We start from the raw sequence: 16,762 nt of genomic DNA on the forward strand, positions 1-16,762 counted from the left end.
CAGCCCAGGTACTCATTAGAAACAGACAATTTCAGAAGCTGCCTTTTAAGAAGATCTAGGTTCTCATATACTCATTAAAGTATGAAATGCTCTGCTGGATGATGAATATCTTATCCTCCCCCACCCATCGGTCCCCAGTCACCCCACTTCTTTGCTGTGTTCTCAGTTTCTCTCTAATGTTTTTGATTTCTCACATAGAAACACTCTTATAAACGACAACAACAAAAAACAACCCTCTCTGATCCTGCCCTGAATCCAGCTATGATCCCGTTTTGCTTCTTTTCTCAACCAAGTGCCTTGAAGGTGGTGTCTGTGCTTCCTGAATCTGTATTTTCACCCTCTGTTCATATCCCAACCCACTGCAGGATGGTTCAATCACCTACTGGATATCATCTGGTGTCTACTACATATGAAGCACTGAACCAGACTCAGGATAAAATGATGTACAAGAAACACTGTCTTTGCCTTCGAATGAGTATTTTCAAAATTGTTTTGACATAGATCACCACTGACTCCCTAAATCACCAGTTTCAGTAAGCACTTTTCTTTCATTATTTAGGAGACTCCAGTTGTCTTCCTAGGTCAGACAGCAAAGAGATTTTGCATTTTGTTAAATGCAAAACAATACTACTCTTCTCACTAACTTTTTAAAAGGAAATAGCTATTTTAATCGAAATGTTATCTGTTAACTTGCAAGGTATTTATTTTTACTTTAAAATACATTAATATTCTTAAAATTATGATTTAAATTTATGACTTACAAATCAACTGATATAACTTATAAAGTTCCTCTGGGCTTTCGACTTTCGGCTCAGAGGAGGCAAAGGTGCAACTTTCTTCGGTGGCCCGGAATCTGGGTTCACCTGACACCAGCCGCCTCCACCATACTGGCTAAGCATGTGTTAGTCACTCAGTCGTGTCCAACTCTTTGCGACCCCATGGGGTCACAAAGTAGCCTGCCAGGCTCCTCTGACCATGGAATTTTTCAAGCAAGAATACCAGAGTGAGTTGCCATCCCTTCTCCAAGGCATCTTCCTGACCCAGGGTTTGAACTTAGGTCTCCTGCATTGGGTGCAAATTTTTTACCAACTGAGCCACCAAGCCCAATGAGGTCAAAGTCGTGTACTTGTGGTGTACTGGTGGGGAAGTTGGTGTCGGGTCTGCCCTGGCCCCCAAGATTGGCCCCCTGGGTCTGTCTCCAAAAGAGGTTGATGGTGACACCACCAAGGCAACTGGTGTTTGGAAGGGTCTGAGGATTAAAATGAAAATGACAATTCAGAACAGACAGGCCCAGACTGAGGTGGTACCTTCTGCTTCTGCCCTTATCATCAAAGCCCTCAAGGAACTGCCAAGAGACAGAAGCAGAAAAATGTTAAGCACAGTGGAAATGTCACTTTCGATGAGATGATCAACATTGCCCAGCAGATATGGCATCAGTCTCTACCCAGAGAACTCTCTGGAACCATTAAAGAGATCCTGGCAACTGGTCAGTCTGTGGGCTGCAATACTGATGGTCGCCACCCTCACAACATTAGATGACATCAACAGTGGTGCGGTAGGGTGCCCAACTGGTTAAGAACTACAGAGAAAAGAAAAATAATAAAGAGTTGACAACCAGTGGATAAAAAAAAACAAAGTCCTCTGAGCTCCTCAAAATTTTGCGTGTTAAGGCTTCAAAGATAGAAATGTTCCCATTTTAGATCCCATTTTAGAACCAGGTTAGTTGCTGAAAAAATCCTTAATACCTACATAGCTATCAACTATAGAATTATATTGGAGGGATATGAATAAACTGGCCTAAGCATTTTCCCTCCTATTTTTATTAATTTGGCTAAAGAAGTCACTTTCTCAAGGCATTCCATGCACTGTAAGGAAACACTAGATGATACTAGCCTTGGGAAATTAAGAGCCTCCACTGGGGTCCTTGTATCAAACGAGATACATGGATTCTGAAAATGGAAAAAAGCAAGGCAAAAACAAAAACAGTAAGGTGAATGGCTTTAAACATTCCATGTTGATTTTGCCCACAAGTCATATTTTGTAAAATTCTTAAAGTCAGCACTGCTGTACTCTTATCTTGAATACTTCATATGCAGCTGATTATTAAGTCACACCAGAATATAGCTGTGAAGTCAAATATTCACGTTAAAATGAAGAAATATTTAAGGCATGTGCATTTTGTTTATAAAAGAAGTCAGATCTTCATAAGAATGCATCTTTTAAATTATACCCAGACCACAAAATATTCTTTGGTCTCAGTGGTTAAAATAAAAAAAAAAAGATGGACAATGTAACATTCCCATTAACTGTATACACGATTATCAAATGTGTATACTTCTACAGTGGTGATGGAGGATGGGAGGAACCTCTGCCTTCAAATACTTAGTATGCATGGCAGAATAAAGAAAAATAACTTTCTACTACTGAACCTTAAGGAAAATTCAAATGCAGTTTTTTTGTCCATCGTCTAATATTAAGGTAAACTCTCAATATGCAGTGCAACTTTTCAGCAGATAGGTTTTACAACATTTTAAAATAATAGTCTAAATTGACAACTTTTGAATGTGCTTCAAGTCTTTCATGTTTTGCTTTTGCTCAGTCGTTCAGTCTTATTGGGCTCTTTGTGACCCCATGGACTGCAGGGGGACTACCAGGCCTCCCTGTCCTTCACCATCTCCTGGAGTTTGCTGAAAACTCATGTCCATTGATTCTGTGATGCCATCCAACTATCTCATCCTCTGTCGTCCCCTTCTCCTCCTGCCTTCAATCTTTCCCAGCATCAAGGTCTTTTCCAATGAGTTGGTTCTTTGCATCAGTTGGCCAAAGTATTGAAGCTTCAGCTTCAGCATCAGTCCCTCCAGTGGATAGTCAGAATTGATTTCCTTTAGGATTGACTGGTTTGATCTCCTTGCTGTCCAAGGGACTCTCAACAGTCTTCTCCAATACCACAGGTTGAAAGCAATTCTTCAGTGTTCAGCCTTCCTTATGTTCCAACTCTCATATATGTGTACATAACTACTGGAAAAACCATAGCTTTGACAATACAGACCTTTGTCGGCAAAGAAACATCTCTGCTTTTTAATATGCTGTCTAGGTTTGCCATAGCTTTTCTTCCAAGGAGCAAGTGTCTTAATTTCATGACTGTAGGCACTATCCACAGTGATTATGGAGCCCAAGAAAAGAAAGTCTGTCACTGTCTCCATTGTTTCCCCATCTATTTGCCATGAAGTGATGGGACCTGATGCCATGATATTTGTTTTTTGAATGTTGAATTTTAAGCTAGCTTTTTCACTCTCCTCTTTCACTTTCATTAAGAAGCTTTTTAGTTCTTCTTTGCTTTCTGCCATAATGGAGGTGTCATCTGCATATCTGAGGTTACTGATATTTCTCTGGGCAATCTTGATTCCTGCTTGTGCTTCATCCAGCCTGGCACTTTGCATGATGTACTCTGCATAGAAGTTAAATAAGCAGGGTGACAATATACAGCCTTGACGTATTCCTTTCCCAATTTGGAACCAGTCTGTTGTTCCATGTTTGGTTCTAACTGTTGCTTCTTGACCTGCATACAGATTTCTCAGGAGGCAGGTATGGTATGGTATTTCCTTCTCTTTAAGAATTTTCCACAGTTTGTTGTGATACACACAGTCAAAGGCTTTAGCGTAGTCAAGGAAGCAGAAGTTTTTCAGAATTCTCTTGTTTTTTCTATGATCCAGTTGATGCTGGCAATTTGATCTCTTTCATGTTTTAAGACACAAATAAAACTTCAGGCAATTTGTTTTCATCTTGTCCTCACTGAACATGTGCAGGACAGAGCTCCTATCCTTTAGCTATTAAAGAATAAACTATTGAAAATAACTTATTTAAATACCAACTATGTTTACATGTTATAAAGGCATAATTTCGAATGAACTAAAATGTATCATTCGTATCATTTGGGGCTTATTCTTCAACATGTGGATTTTTATTTTAATTCAATTACACTCATATCTGTTTTATAGATTAGAATGGCTCTACTATATACTTCTATGCATATTAAAATCACTATATTAAATCATTCATTTTGCAAAATAGCTTTTATTATTGATTATGTACATTCAGTGCCTCTAAATCAAGGATTCCCAACCATGCTATCCATTAGACAGGAAATTAATGCTCAAAACTTATAGCATTTGCTGTCTACAAAGCCTCCTGTATAATATCTGGGCATGGAAGACCTCTTGGAGGACGGTGTGGCAACCCACTCCAGTACTCTTGCCTGGAGAATCCCATGAACAGAGGAGCTTGGCGGTCTATGATCCATAGGGTCACAAAGAGTCAGACATGACTGAGCAACTTAGAACATAGACATGCAATGTATGTAAGGGGTCAAAATTTGAAATCAAAAGAAACAATGGAAATGACAAAACTTATTTTCTCCTATCTGAAAACTCAGTATATTCCACATTTGGTTTTTGGTAGTAATCTTGTTGACAGCATAAGGAATCTAAGATTTTACTAGAGAATTTCATAAGTCTAAAACATTACTAACATTTACATGTGGACAAGTCTAAATTAGCTCTAAAAACTTTACAATGATTACACACTTCTCAGAGTGGTTTTACTTTAACTTCAGTCAGGGATTTTCATAATGTACAGAGAGTTTTAGACCAAAGTTAGTTTCCTATTCAAGATATGAATGTGTATGTACATATATACATGCATGTATGTGTATATATACATAAATATATACACATATATACTTGTTAATTCCCAGATAATTTATACACACCCATGCAAATACACCTATGAACATATATATATATATATATATAAAAACTTTCCCTAGAAGAAATAATTTCTATAAATAGAAAAGTATTTTTAAAAGTAACTTAAAGTATTTTTAAAAGTAATTAAACTATGCCTCTTTGCAATTTTCTACAAGCATCAATATATGTCTCTTAAGCCTATAGATGCTTCTTTTGAAAACTACAGTAGTAGTTAAACATTAATGGCTAAAAGTCTCTTTTAAACTATATTATTTTCATTAAATGAAATAAGCAGGTTTGTTGCACACAGCCCAGCTATAAAGCTTACCAAATAAGCACTGTCTGTACACAAATCTAAGATGGAAATTAAATTTAAATCAGATTTCTTTGTTTAAATAACTCATACTGAATTAAAGATATAATTTAATTACATATACTATATATGGTTTTCATTTAAGATATACAGGCTTCCCCTGTGGCTCAGCAGTAAAGAATCCACCTGCAATGCAGGAGATGCAGGATGAGCAGTTTCGATCCTTGGGTCAGGAAGATCCCCTGGAGGAGGGCATGGCAACCCACCGCAGTATTCTTGTCCGGAGAATCCTATGCACAGAGGAGCCTGACGGGCTACAGTGCATGGGGTCACAAAGAGTCAGACACGACTGAAGCAAATGAGCATGCACACACGCAAAGTTTGATTCACCATAGAACACAGATAACTTTTGTTTTAGTCACAAATGAACACAAAATATTAGGAGTTAAACCTTGTAGAGTTCATAAGTTTCCTCTGATTCAGTAATTTAAAGCAAATCACTACGGCCGGTGAAAGGTGATGTTTAGTCAACTCTTAAAAGTCCACCAAGAAAAACATTTAAAGTTTCATTTTAATCTCACTTCCCCAAAACATATTATGGTCCTCAACAGCAACATGCAGAAATGACTCATAACTAGACATACAAATAGACACATGAAGAGGGGCTCCACATTGCTTGCACTGCTGTGCTCAGTCATAGCTTACTCTTTGCAACCCAAGGGACTTTAGCCCAGGCTCCTCTGTCCATGGGAATTTCCAAGGAAAAGTACGGGAGTGGGTAGCTATTTCCTTCTCCAGGGGGTCTTCCTGACCCAGGGATTGAACTCGTGTCTTTTGCATCTCCTGCATTGGTAGGCTGATTCTTCACCACTGGACTACCTGGGAAGCCCAGGGAAATACAATTGAAAACCACAATGAGATATCACCTCATGCCTGTCAGAGTGGCTACCATGAAAAGAACCACAAATGACCAGTGTTGGTGAGGATGTGGAGAAAAGGAAACCCTCATACACTGTTGGTGGGAAAGTAAATTGGTGCAGTCACTATGGAAAACAGTATGGAGGTTCCTCAACTAAAAATAGAACTGCCATATGATCCAGCAAGTCCACTCCTGAATGTATAGCTGAAGAAAACAAAAACACTAATTCAAAAAATAAATGCACCCCAATATCCATAGCAGCTTTATTTACAGTTGCCAAGATATGGAAACAACCAAACTGCATATCAACAGATGAATGGATAAAGAAGATGTGCTATCTATACAACAGAATAATATTCAGCCAAAAAGGATGAGATTTTGCCATCTGCAACAACATGGATGGACCTAGAAGGTATTATGTTTAGGGAAATTTCAGACAGAGAAAAACAAATACTCTGTGTTATAACTGATATGTGGAATCTAAAAAAAATAAAATGAAGGAATGAATATAACAAAACAGGAAAAGATTCACAAAACAAACTAGTGGTTATCAGTCGGGAGTAAGGAAGGAAAGGGAGGAGGGGCGAGACAGGAATAGGGATTAAGAGACTCTCATGTGTAAAATAAATAAGCTATAAGGATACCCTGTACAGCACATGAAATGTAACAAATATCTTAGGATAACTCTAAATGGAGTGTAATCTATGATTTCAAATGATGTTGTACACCTGAAACATGCTCAGTTGCTCAGTCATGTCCGACTCTTTGCAACTCCATGGACTATAGTCACCAGGCTCCTCTGTCCATGGGCTTTCCCAGGCAAGAAAACTAGAGTGGGGTGCCATTTCCGACTCCAGGGCATCTTCCCAACCCAGGGATCAAACCCATGTTTCTTGCATCTCCTGCATTGGCAGGATCTTTACCACTGAGCCACTTGAGAAGCTCCATACACTTAAAACATACTGTAAATTAAATATAACAATAAAAAATATTAAGCTTTTTTTAAAGTTAGTGTTCAACCTAGAAAACTTTGAGAAACTACATAAATTCTTGCTAATATGTCATTAAGAACTAAGAAATTATATAGGAGAAACCCAGCAAGGCAACAGGCAGAACACTGCTTAGGAATATTTAAAATATTTAAGATGATATACAAGACAAATGTGTGTACAAAATGCAAACAGTATAACAACAACAACAAAAAAACCAGAACACTTGGTTGTTGTTATTGGCATGACAAACATCATCTCTATATGCCATCCATTTATAGAACTGTTTCCGATTTTTTCTTCATCCTTACTGCCAACATTTCATTCAGGCCCTCTTCAACATACATGGGTAGTAAATTTAATAGACAGGTCCAAAATGACTTAATAGTCAATTTTTTTCTAATCTGGTGCTTCCCAAACTTAATATGACTCACTCAGGGATCTTAAAACACTGGTTCTGATTCAGTCTCACAAGTTCCCTAGGTAATGTTGATGTAACCACACTTTGAATAACAAAAATTCCATGTACTCAACAAGCCTATCACTTCAAAAAAAAAGGGGGGGGTGTCTTTTTTTAGGTTGTGTCTGGTCTTAGCTGCAGCACGCAGGATATTTTATTGCAGCCCACCGGCTTCTAATCACGGCATGCAGGCCCCGTAGTTGGGCACCTGGGCTTAGCTGCCTTGTGCCATGTGGGATCAGAGTTCCCCGAACAGGGATCAAATCTGTGTCTCCTCCATTGCAAGGTGGATTCCTAACCACTGGACCACCGGGGAAGCCCCTATTACTTTTCTAAGTTATACAATAGATTTAACGTATGTATTGCAAAATCACTACTACCACAGTGTTAGCTAACACCTGCATCAAGTTACCTACCATTTTCTTTAATTTTAATTAACGTATAGTTGGTTTACAATGTTGTATTAGTTTTGCCATGCAGCAAAGTGAACTAATTATACGCATACAAATACCCACACTTTTTTAGCCTTTTTTTTTGGCTGCGCTGTGCAGTATGGAAGATCTTAGTTCCTCAGACCAGGCACCGAACCCTGCCTTGGGAGGGCAAAGTCTTAACCAGTGGACCATCAGGGAAGCCTCTGTTTCATATTTTTAAAACACCACTTATCTCATGTTACAGCCTCAGGAATCCACCCCAACTCAGTGAAGCATGTATCAACATCTACATTCAACTTTATGGGTTCAGAACTTCATTTTGGATCAATTTAATCTGTTTCCTAACTGCTATTCCCATTTCAGTTCATTTCTGCCGTTTTTTGTTTTTTGGGGTAAAATATATATACAATGAAGTAACAATTCAATGAGTTTTGCTAAATGCATACACAGTGTAACCAATGTTCTCCTAAAAAGATGGACCATTACACCAACCCTGTGCCTTGACCTAACTCTACAAATACCTTTCCACCTTCCCCCTATCCTTTTAAGTTCCTTATTAAAAACACACCCAAATTTACCCAGGTATCTTTCTAAATTACTACTAATTTTAAGACCCTAGCCATCATCATCTGTCACTGAACTAAAGCAGTGGGCTTCTCACAAGTCTCTCTACTCCTTTTCTTATCCCCTCCCCCCAATTTATTATCCACAAAGTAATCAATGACCTAAAATTATAAACCAAATCAGGTCTCTTTCCTGTGTAAAACACTCCATGGCTCACCTTCACACCTGTGCCAAGTCCAAATGCCTTTTCCTGTATTCCTGTATCACTAAGCTCTCCAACTCTGACCTCCTCTCTTGGATATTCCCCCTTACTCTCAATGCTCTGGTTATATGAACTTTTTTTTTTTCCTGGTCCTGAAACCCAGCAAGACTTGTCTACTTTAGGAACTCTGCAGGATATAGTCCCTCTACTCTCCCCCACCATCTTCCTATCACTAGCTATGTTTAGCTGCTTAGAGCTCAACTTCAAAGTTACCTCTCACAGAAACCTTCTCTAAACACAATAACCTACAGGATCCACTCAGTCACTAACACAAATCTAACTTTTTCTGCATTGCTGTTATTATTGGTATATATCTTATTAATGTGCTTGTGTGTCTGTGTGTGTGTGTGGGGGGGGGTTCATTCACAAAGTACTGTCTGACTCTTGACAACCCGAAGAATGGTAGCCTGCCAGGCTCCTCTGTCCATGGGATTTTCCAGGCAAGAATACTGGAGTGGGCTGCCATTTCCTCCTCCAGTGGATCCTCCCAACACCAGGATTGAATCTGCATCTCTTGCCTGCGTCTCCTGTGTTAGCAGGTGGGTTCTTTACCATTTGAGCCACCTAGGAAGCCCCATTAATGTGTTTATCATTTGTCTGTTCTCACAGGAACACGAGCTTCATGACTATGGAACTTGCTATTGTGTTCACTGTTAACGCCAGCCCCCAGAACAGTATCCAGCTCATTACAAATAGATGATAATGTCTGTTAAATAAATATGTATGTTCATACTGTGCATATGGAAATTGTGCCTGTGTACCAATACAGACTCTCCTATGAAATTCAAAGAGAATAAGAAAGATACTGTTAGTCATCCAACAAGGCAAATCCTTCACAAGAAAGACAGGGAAGAAAAGAACTGAAGCTTTAATTTGGGGCAAAAAATAATATAAAACACAGATTAAGTCAAAGTTTAGTTCACATAAAGTTTAATCAGTCAAGTTAATGAAAATATCAAAATTTGTGAGTTAGTGTCTGGCAGAGGAAATTTAATTTTGTTGCAAATAATACAGTATTTGGTGTTTCCATTCTGGATGGGCTATGCTGCAGAAAGAGCAATGGCATTGAATCTCAGTTCATCAGGGTCACGTTCCATAAACTTCTTGCAAACTTCTATGGCATCCTAGAGGGAAAAAAGATACATAATCTTTCAGTTTAAAAACATGTGTTTTACTTACAAATGATAAATAAAATGTTTCATAGCTTCCTAATTCATAGTAATTTTATACTGCAGACTTCTTCTCTCAAATGCAAAATAACTCAGAGGACACCAGAAAGTAAATAGCTGGTGGCCTAATTTGCTTAGTACAAAGAAATATGCTAAGTGTTCTTTCTTAAAAAGTTTTTAACCTGAAAATTACATGTTTCATTGATTCTAAGCCTTACTATTTGTTCATAAATTTTAAAATCTTTAAAATCAAGAAACAAATGATGGTACCTTGGATTTAATGAAACATGGGATATGATGTGCAACTGTTTGTTTTCAAATTTGATACTTGTTTACACCAAGAGTTCTCCAAACCTCTTTCATTGGCTGTAAATTTTTAACACTAGTTCAAATTTTTCTTTTTGGATTTTTTTCCAGAAAGCCAGGACAAGAAGATATACAGAGAAAAGTTACACCAGTTCTCTTTAGAGATGTTTTAAAGGTAACAAGAATATTAATAAACTGAAGGTGGGCCAACAGGTTTTACTGTTACCTCTAATAAAGTTTCATCACTAGTTTCCCCATGGTTAATTGGAAATGGTTTCCGTCCATCTGTGGAAAAATAAACAAACAGGTGAATGGTTAGTTGTTTGCATAGGATAATATGTTTTTTTAATAATATAAACAATTAATGACATTTATTTCATTTAGAAATTTTTCCAGCTGACCCAGAGATATCCTTTATTCATGCTGTTTTGTTCTATGTGGGATCTAATCAAGAATCACATATTCTATTCAGTTGTCCTATCTCTTTAGTCTCCATTAATTAAGAATGACAGGATAATGCATTAATACTTTCAACTCCCATTTTCCTCTTCCCATAGTGAGGCAAAAGCTAAAAGGTAAAGTAATATATCCTAGAACAAACCCTTTAAAGGTGCTATATATGAGTATTTTTAACACGAACGGTTATTTAGAACCTTGCTTACATGTTTGAATATCTAAATTAACTTCATAAACAGATGCTATTAGAAATAAACACTATTGGCTTTAATTTCCTAAAAAGAATATGCAAGACAAAATGTCAGCTTTTAAAAAATTACAACCATCAGAAACATAAGAAATCTCAGGACTTCCCTGGTGGTCCAGTGGCTAACTCTCCAGAACACTCCCAATTCAGGAGGTCAGGCTTTGATCCCTGGTCAGGGAACTAGATCCCACAAGTTGCAACCAAGAGTTCATATGCTGCAACTAGAGATCTGGCATAGCCAAATAAATATTTTTTTTAAAAAGGAAATATAAAAAATTTCTTTCTTCACTTTAAAGCCTTCTGATAAAGGCTCCTAAGTATAACTGACATTTATACCAATGAAAGGGAACTACTGCAAGGTTTATATATTACTACTACTAACCATGTACCAAAGTAGGAACACAGAACAACAATCGCAATAACCTAGGATTATTTTATTGAACACCAAGAGCATTATCACCTTGAATAAAGTAGTACTTTTTCAACACTATGAAAAAATTAAAAAGTTCAGAATTACATAAACTCATGCAAACCCAAAGTTAACTGATACTCTATATCCAAGTCTATAATTTCAGATGTTTTATAAGTGGCACTTCAAGTTCAAGCCATAAAACACAATCCCCCCTATAATTTCATGGCTTCTAAACATAATAAAAATTTTTGAATCAGTATGCATGCACAGTGATAGACCTGGACTAAAAGACACTACATTTAAAGAAAAATATGAGTGAAAATGAACCAAACAAACCAAAAAGCAAAACAGGACAGTTATTAAATCCAGAGAAATAAAAAAGTGAAAAAGTACATTAACTATGGCTCATCTGAGAAAAACATTTCTGCAGTCATAAAAATCTAAACAATTATATACTATATAACACAGGGATCTATAGTCAATATCTTGTAATAACCTACAATAAAAAAAAATCTAAAAAATAATATATGTGTGTGTGTATAACTGAATCACCTGAAACACTGTAAGGCAACTATACCCCAATAAAGTCTATATATTAAAAAAAAAGAATCTAAACAACTGTAACAACAGGAAAAAGTAAGTATGTATTTTGTGATTGGGAGACAGAAGTAGGTCAAGAGAGGGACAAAGGAAAGAGATTTGTATCTTCATTGTGGGAGGCCAAGGAGTAACAGTTAGATAACCTCCTTCTCCAGCCAGGATGAAATAATGTCCTGGACTGGGCTTTCCATCGAAAACAACTAAAGACCTTGACAAAATACCTGAAATGGTTGTATTACAGACTGGGAAATATGTAACTCAGAACTGTTAGGTAAGCCTAACAATAATACTAGTTCTCTGCCAGTGAGAGAACTGGCAGAAGGAGGGAGACCCAAGCAGCCTACAGCCACCTTAATTAGGAGACCAAAGAAAAAGAGGGCAGAGTTTGAGGGGAGCAGAGTTCAAGGAGGCCGAGGCAGTTGGAATCTGCACAATGCCAGGAAGAAGGCAGCTACACACTTGGGAGAGCTCCGGCTATTTCTCTGGGCCAGGCCAGGATCAGGGGGCCAGGTGGGGGCGGGAAGCAGTGTATCTGGAACGGAGCTTTAGGCTGAGCAGCCAAGAGCTTGTTTATATATCAGGGAAGGCGTAAGTCAAAAAATACATAAAGGACAATGAGAGCTAGATTTCCTCTGCTCAGGAAAGGAAGTCACAAATATGGTAACACTAGCACAAAATGTATAATATTGGCTTAGAATTAGAAATGTGGATGTAAATAAATGCTCTTTAATATAGAGAAACATGTAACTAATTGATTGTGTGTCCCTGTATATTCTTATTCACATATGGGTGTCTATTTAGATCATACATACAAGTATTTCCTAGCTCTGTCCTCTGAGAAAGCCTAAAAGTGACAGCATCTTAATCACCACGAGCTCACTGAGCACCCAGATCTTGGTTCTAATCATCACCTTCCAACAGAAAGAACCAGGGCTCCTTGGAGAAGGAGCTGAACCCAGGGCTTAGGCACGGAAAATAAAAGATGAGTCAGGAAACGCTGCTCTACTACAAAGTTAGAAAGAGCGCAAAGAATGACAGGGACAAATCAAAAGGACATATACCAGGAACTACTTGAAGCCCTATGGACAAGGAAGGGGTAATAAAAGAAACATGAATAACTCAGTCCCTTCCGTTAGTTAACCTTACAATTGGGTACAGAATGGACATATTAAAGGTCCATTAAAGGTTAATGGACATATTAACCACTACCCTCTGTTATATAATGGTTCTGCAGAAATTCACCTGTACCATGTCTATAATCATGCAGTCTTATTTTAAAAATTAAAGGTATTCAGAAATAATTTTTTCCTTAAAAACCATATGCTGTTCTCTTAACCACTATTTTCTAAGAACTAACTCAATACTTCTCTTGTTCAATGTTCCTTTTAAATTAGGAATTTGCATCAGGGATACCACCAATTCCCCTTGCAATGAGTCAGTAACTGTCCATCTTCATTTGTCTTGTATTAGTATTTATCCCTATCCTCTATGACATCTCAAAGATTCCTGCTATTCTTTAGAACTTGGAAATTCTTTTAAACTCATTTAAAGAATGTAATTCCCAAAGGGCTCTAATTCTCTATCAGCCACATTGATCATTCTTCCTGCTAAAGAATACTTGAACCAAACAAGACCTTAGTAGTTCCTTTCTTTTCTGATGTTCTTACATCAAGCCAATTTCAAGATCCTTTCGTGTTGATCTTGGCGTGCTACAAAAGAGAACCATTCCCGCACATGTAGCCAACCCCTGATATATGTCTTTCCTTCCACTGCCCTTTAGCCTCTGAGCTCAGAGAGCCAGCTCATCAGTCAAACTGGGTTTTCAGACAACGGATTCCTTCCCATCGAGATAATCACAGATTTTTATCCTCTAAGTATCTTTTACTGTTGTTTGTTCTATTATTAAGCCTCCCATTCTGAAAGTCACCATTACATTTTTATAATCTCTGGTTATGGGTCATATTTATCACTCCTCTGGCCTTTCCTAAATCTATGAGAATGTGTCTGATTCAGTCTCAGTGATCTCTTTAAGACCTCCACTTCTACCAGTTATTCTTTAAAAAATACACACACACACACACACACACACACACACTTCTTATTTCTTTTGGCTGTGCTGGGTCTGTTTTTTGTGTGTGCTGGGTCTTCATTGCTGTGTTTCTCTAGTTGTGGCAAGCAAGGGCTACTCTCCAGTTGTGGTGCAAAGGTTTCTCTTGGTGAAGAGCAGAGGCTCTAGGATGCTAGGACTTCGGTAGTTGCAGCACACGGGCGCAACAGTTGTGGCTCCCGAGCTTGAGAGCACAGGCTCAACAGTGGGCGTGCATGGGCGCAGCTGATCTGCGTCATGTGGTATCTTCCCAGATGAGGAATGGAACCTCTGTCTTCTGCACTGGCAGGTGCATCCTTTACCACTGAGACAGCAGGGAAGCCCTACTAGTTACTCTTTAAGAGTGGAAAACTAGCTTCCAGCAATCGGACATTTGAAATCCCCAATTCCTATTACATCTTATCTCTATGTAAGTTCCAGAGGCTGAATTGAGAAAGAATACCTTCTAAATTGCCCAGCAGGTCTGTTATATAATCCCATGACAAGGACTTCATTTTAGCTTGATTCCTACTCAAATCACTCTACTGCTGTAGATGATCCACAGGGTTGTACACTTCTTTCCTTTCCTTGTCCCCTTTAACAGACCCCTCTTTTAAATAACGTATATGATTCTGTTGCTGCATTCCAAATATAGAATCCATCTAAATTTTATGGACCACATTTACAGTCACACTCAGAGTCCTTTCTGAACTTTTCTGTCTTTAAATAAGTTAAAGAAAAGGAAAGTGTGAAAGTGTAAAGTTAATATTTAACAGCAAATGAGAAGAGAACTAAAAATCATGGTATCTAGAAACTGAAAAGGACTTCACTCTTTTATTTTCTTTATTTGGTCTTTTTTCTAATCTAAGAAGTTTTCATAGAGGGCTCATAAGTACTGTAAGTATTATGAAAGAATCATAACAAACTTATTATGCTTGAATGACCCTATTAAAATTAGAAGAATCTCCTCCGAATAGTCCCTGAAGTAGTCCACTGATAGTTAAACTTTTAAAAGATAAATGCAAGTATAGGCCAATACCAAGTAATTAATCATGGGGATTTTGGCACATGCCTGAAGGAACTGTTGCCAGAAAACACAGAGTCCTGTAAAGTCTTTTGAAAAATCAGATGTGATACAAAAGGATGTTACAAAAGCTTGAAAACTAGTGATACTCCTAGTTGAATACAAACACTAATCATTATGAATAATAAACTATGTTTTAAAACTAGTTTCAGGATCAAGAAACTAATTTTAATGGTCATCCAAGATGCTGCTGAAAACCAATTCAAAAATTTAGTAAAGAATTCTGAAGTGATTATAGGAGTTTCCTATAATAATTTTTACTTGCCTGTTTTACAAAGGTGGTTGCAAGCATTCTTGAATTATATTAATAAGTTACTTGAACAACAAAACATTTTTGTTTTTTCTAGTAAGAAATCTTAAACGGAAAACTGTTATTATGCCAACTCAGTGCTGTAAGGTAATCAATTTAAGTGAACACAATAAATATCAGCAGTCATGTTTTCATAAATACAGATTTTCCCATTTACTATTTTTTCCCCAGGATAAATTAAAATAGTTCTTACCTAATTCATAGAGATGCCCATCTACATGAACTAATGCAATAAAATGAAGATCTACTTTTTCATCTATATTTGGTGCCTAGGAGGGGAAAATACATAGTATGTATGTTAGTAGTCAAAACAAATCAATCGACTTACAGGTAAACACATCTAAATAATATTAAATGACATGAAAAAACATTCATTAACAATATGATTCAAGGCTTAGTCTTTGATATGGTGGACAGAGAGTGAACATGCCTACATTTATAACAAATGTGTTCACCCATCAACAAAGAAAACACTGACTCTACATCTCTGAAAACTACACTGAAAACTACATCTCTCTTAATCTCAACTGACCTAAAAACCTAAGGTTCTATTCACTTTGGAAGCTTCAGCTCCTAGCACAATGCCTGGTACACAGTAGACGTACAATGTTTATTTGCTAAATGATATGAATTCATGAACTAATCTGTCTAATTTTTGAAATTCAAATAAACTTTTTAGAAGTTGAATAGCATAAAATGAGTTAAAGAAACTCTCTTCAAGTTAAATTTTAAGACATCAAGAAAGTAAGTTTTTTCCCTTAATGATTTAACCTTAATAATCTCATTTTTTGAATAATGCAATATAGACTTAAGAGTATTTTTTATTCATCCTAGATTCAAAAAGTGTATTCATCCTAGATTAAAAAATCTAACTGGTTTGAAATGAAATATAATCACTGCTAAATGCAAGTACAAATTTTAGAGGTAAAGAGGCAGAAATCAAATTATATCTCATATCATTTAATATCCAGTAAGCAACACAAAGTATATAGGACTGATGCTGAAGCTGAGGCTCTGATACTTTGGCCACCTGATGTGAAGATTTGACTCACTGGAAACACCCTGATACTTGGAAAGATTGAAAACAGGAGGAGAAGGGGACAAGAAAGGATGAGATGGTTGGATAGCATCACCAACTCAATGGACATGAGTCTGAGCAAACTCCAGGAGACAGTGAAGGACAGGGAAGTCTGGCGTGCTGCAGTCCATAGGGCTGCAAAGAGTCAGACACAATGACTGAACAACAACACAAAGTTAACTTCTGCTAACTTTGTTAACTCAAATTTTTATTTTTTCACCCTCAAATAATTATATAATTTTAAGTTTTAAGTAATACAAAGTTTTCAGATAAAGAAATTGAAAGGTACAGAATAAACACCGCTATCCTGGGTTTACTGGGTGGGTAC

At 37.3% G+C, this 16,762-nt stretch overlaps 1 protein-coding gene and 1 pseudogene across 2 annotated transcripts in view; one reads left to right on the forward strand and one right to left on the reverse strand.

The window, feature by feature from the left end:
- Positions 1-752: 752 nt before the first annotated feature.
- Positions 753-1,576, forward strand: LOC110128502 (large ribosomal subunit protein uL11 pseudogene; annotated as a pseudogene).
- Positions 1,577-9,599: 8,023 nt separating this feature from the next.
- Positions 9,600-16,762, reverse strand: part of UCHL3 (ubiquitin C-terminal hydrolase L3) — a 34,598-nt gene continuing 27,435 nt past the window's right edge. For both annotated transcript variants that reach the window (XM_020879332.2, XM_070471570.1), the window contains 3 exons: positions 15,550-15,625; positions 10,388-10,446; positions 9,600-9,810 (listed from right to left, as the gene is read on the reverse strand). In XM_020879332.2, the coding sequence (XP_020734991.2) occupies positions 9,727-9,810; positions 10,388-10,446; positions 15,550-15,625 (219 nt within the window). In that variant the 3' untranslated portion in view covers positions 9,600-9,726. The remainder of the gene's footprint in view (positions 9,811-10,387; positions 10,447-15,549; positions 15,626-16,762) is intronic.

The sequence above is a fragment of the Odocoileus virginianus genome, chromosome 8 (assembly GCF_023699985.2).
Source record: "Odocoileus virginianus isolate 20LAN1187 ecotype Illinois chromosome 8, Ovbor_1.2, whole genome shotgun sequence".
Taxonomy (NCBI): domain Eukaryota; kingdom Metazoa; phylum Chordata; class Mammalia; order Artiodactyla; family Cervidae; genus Odocoileus; species Odocoileus virginianus.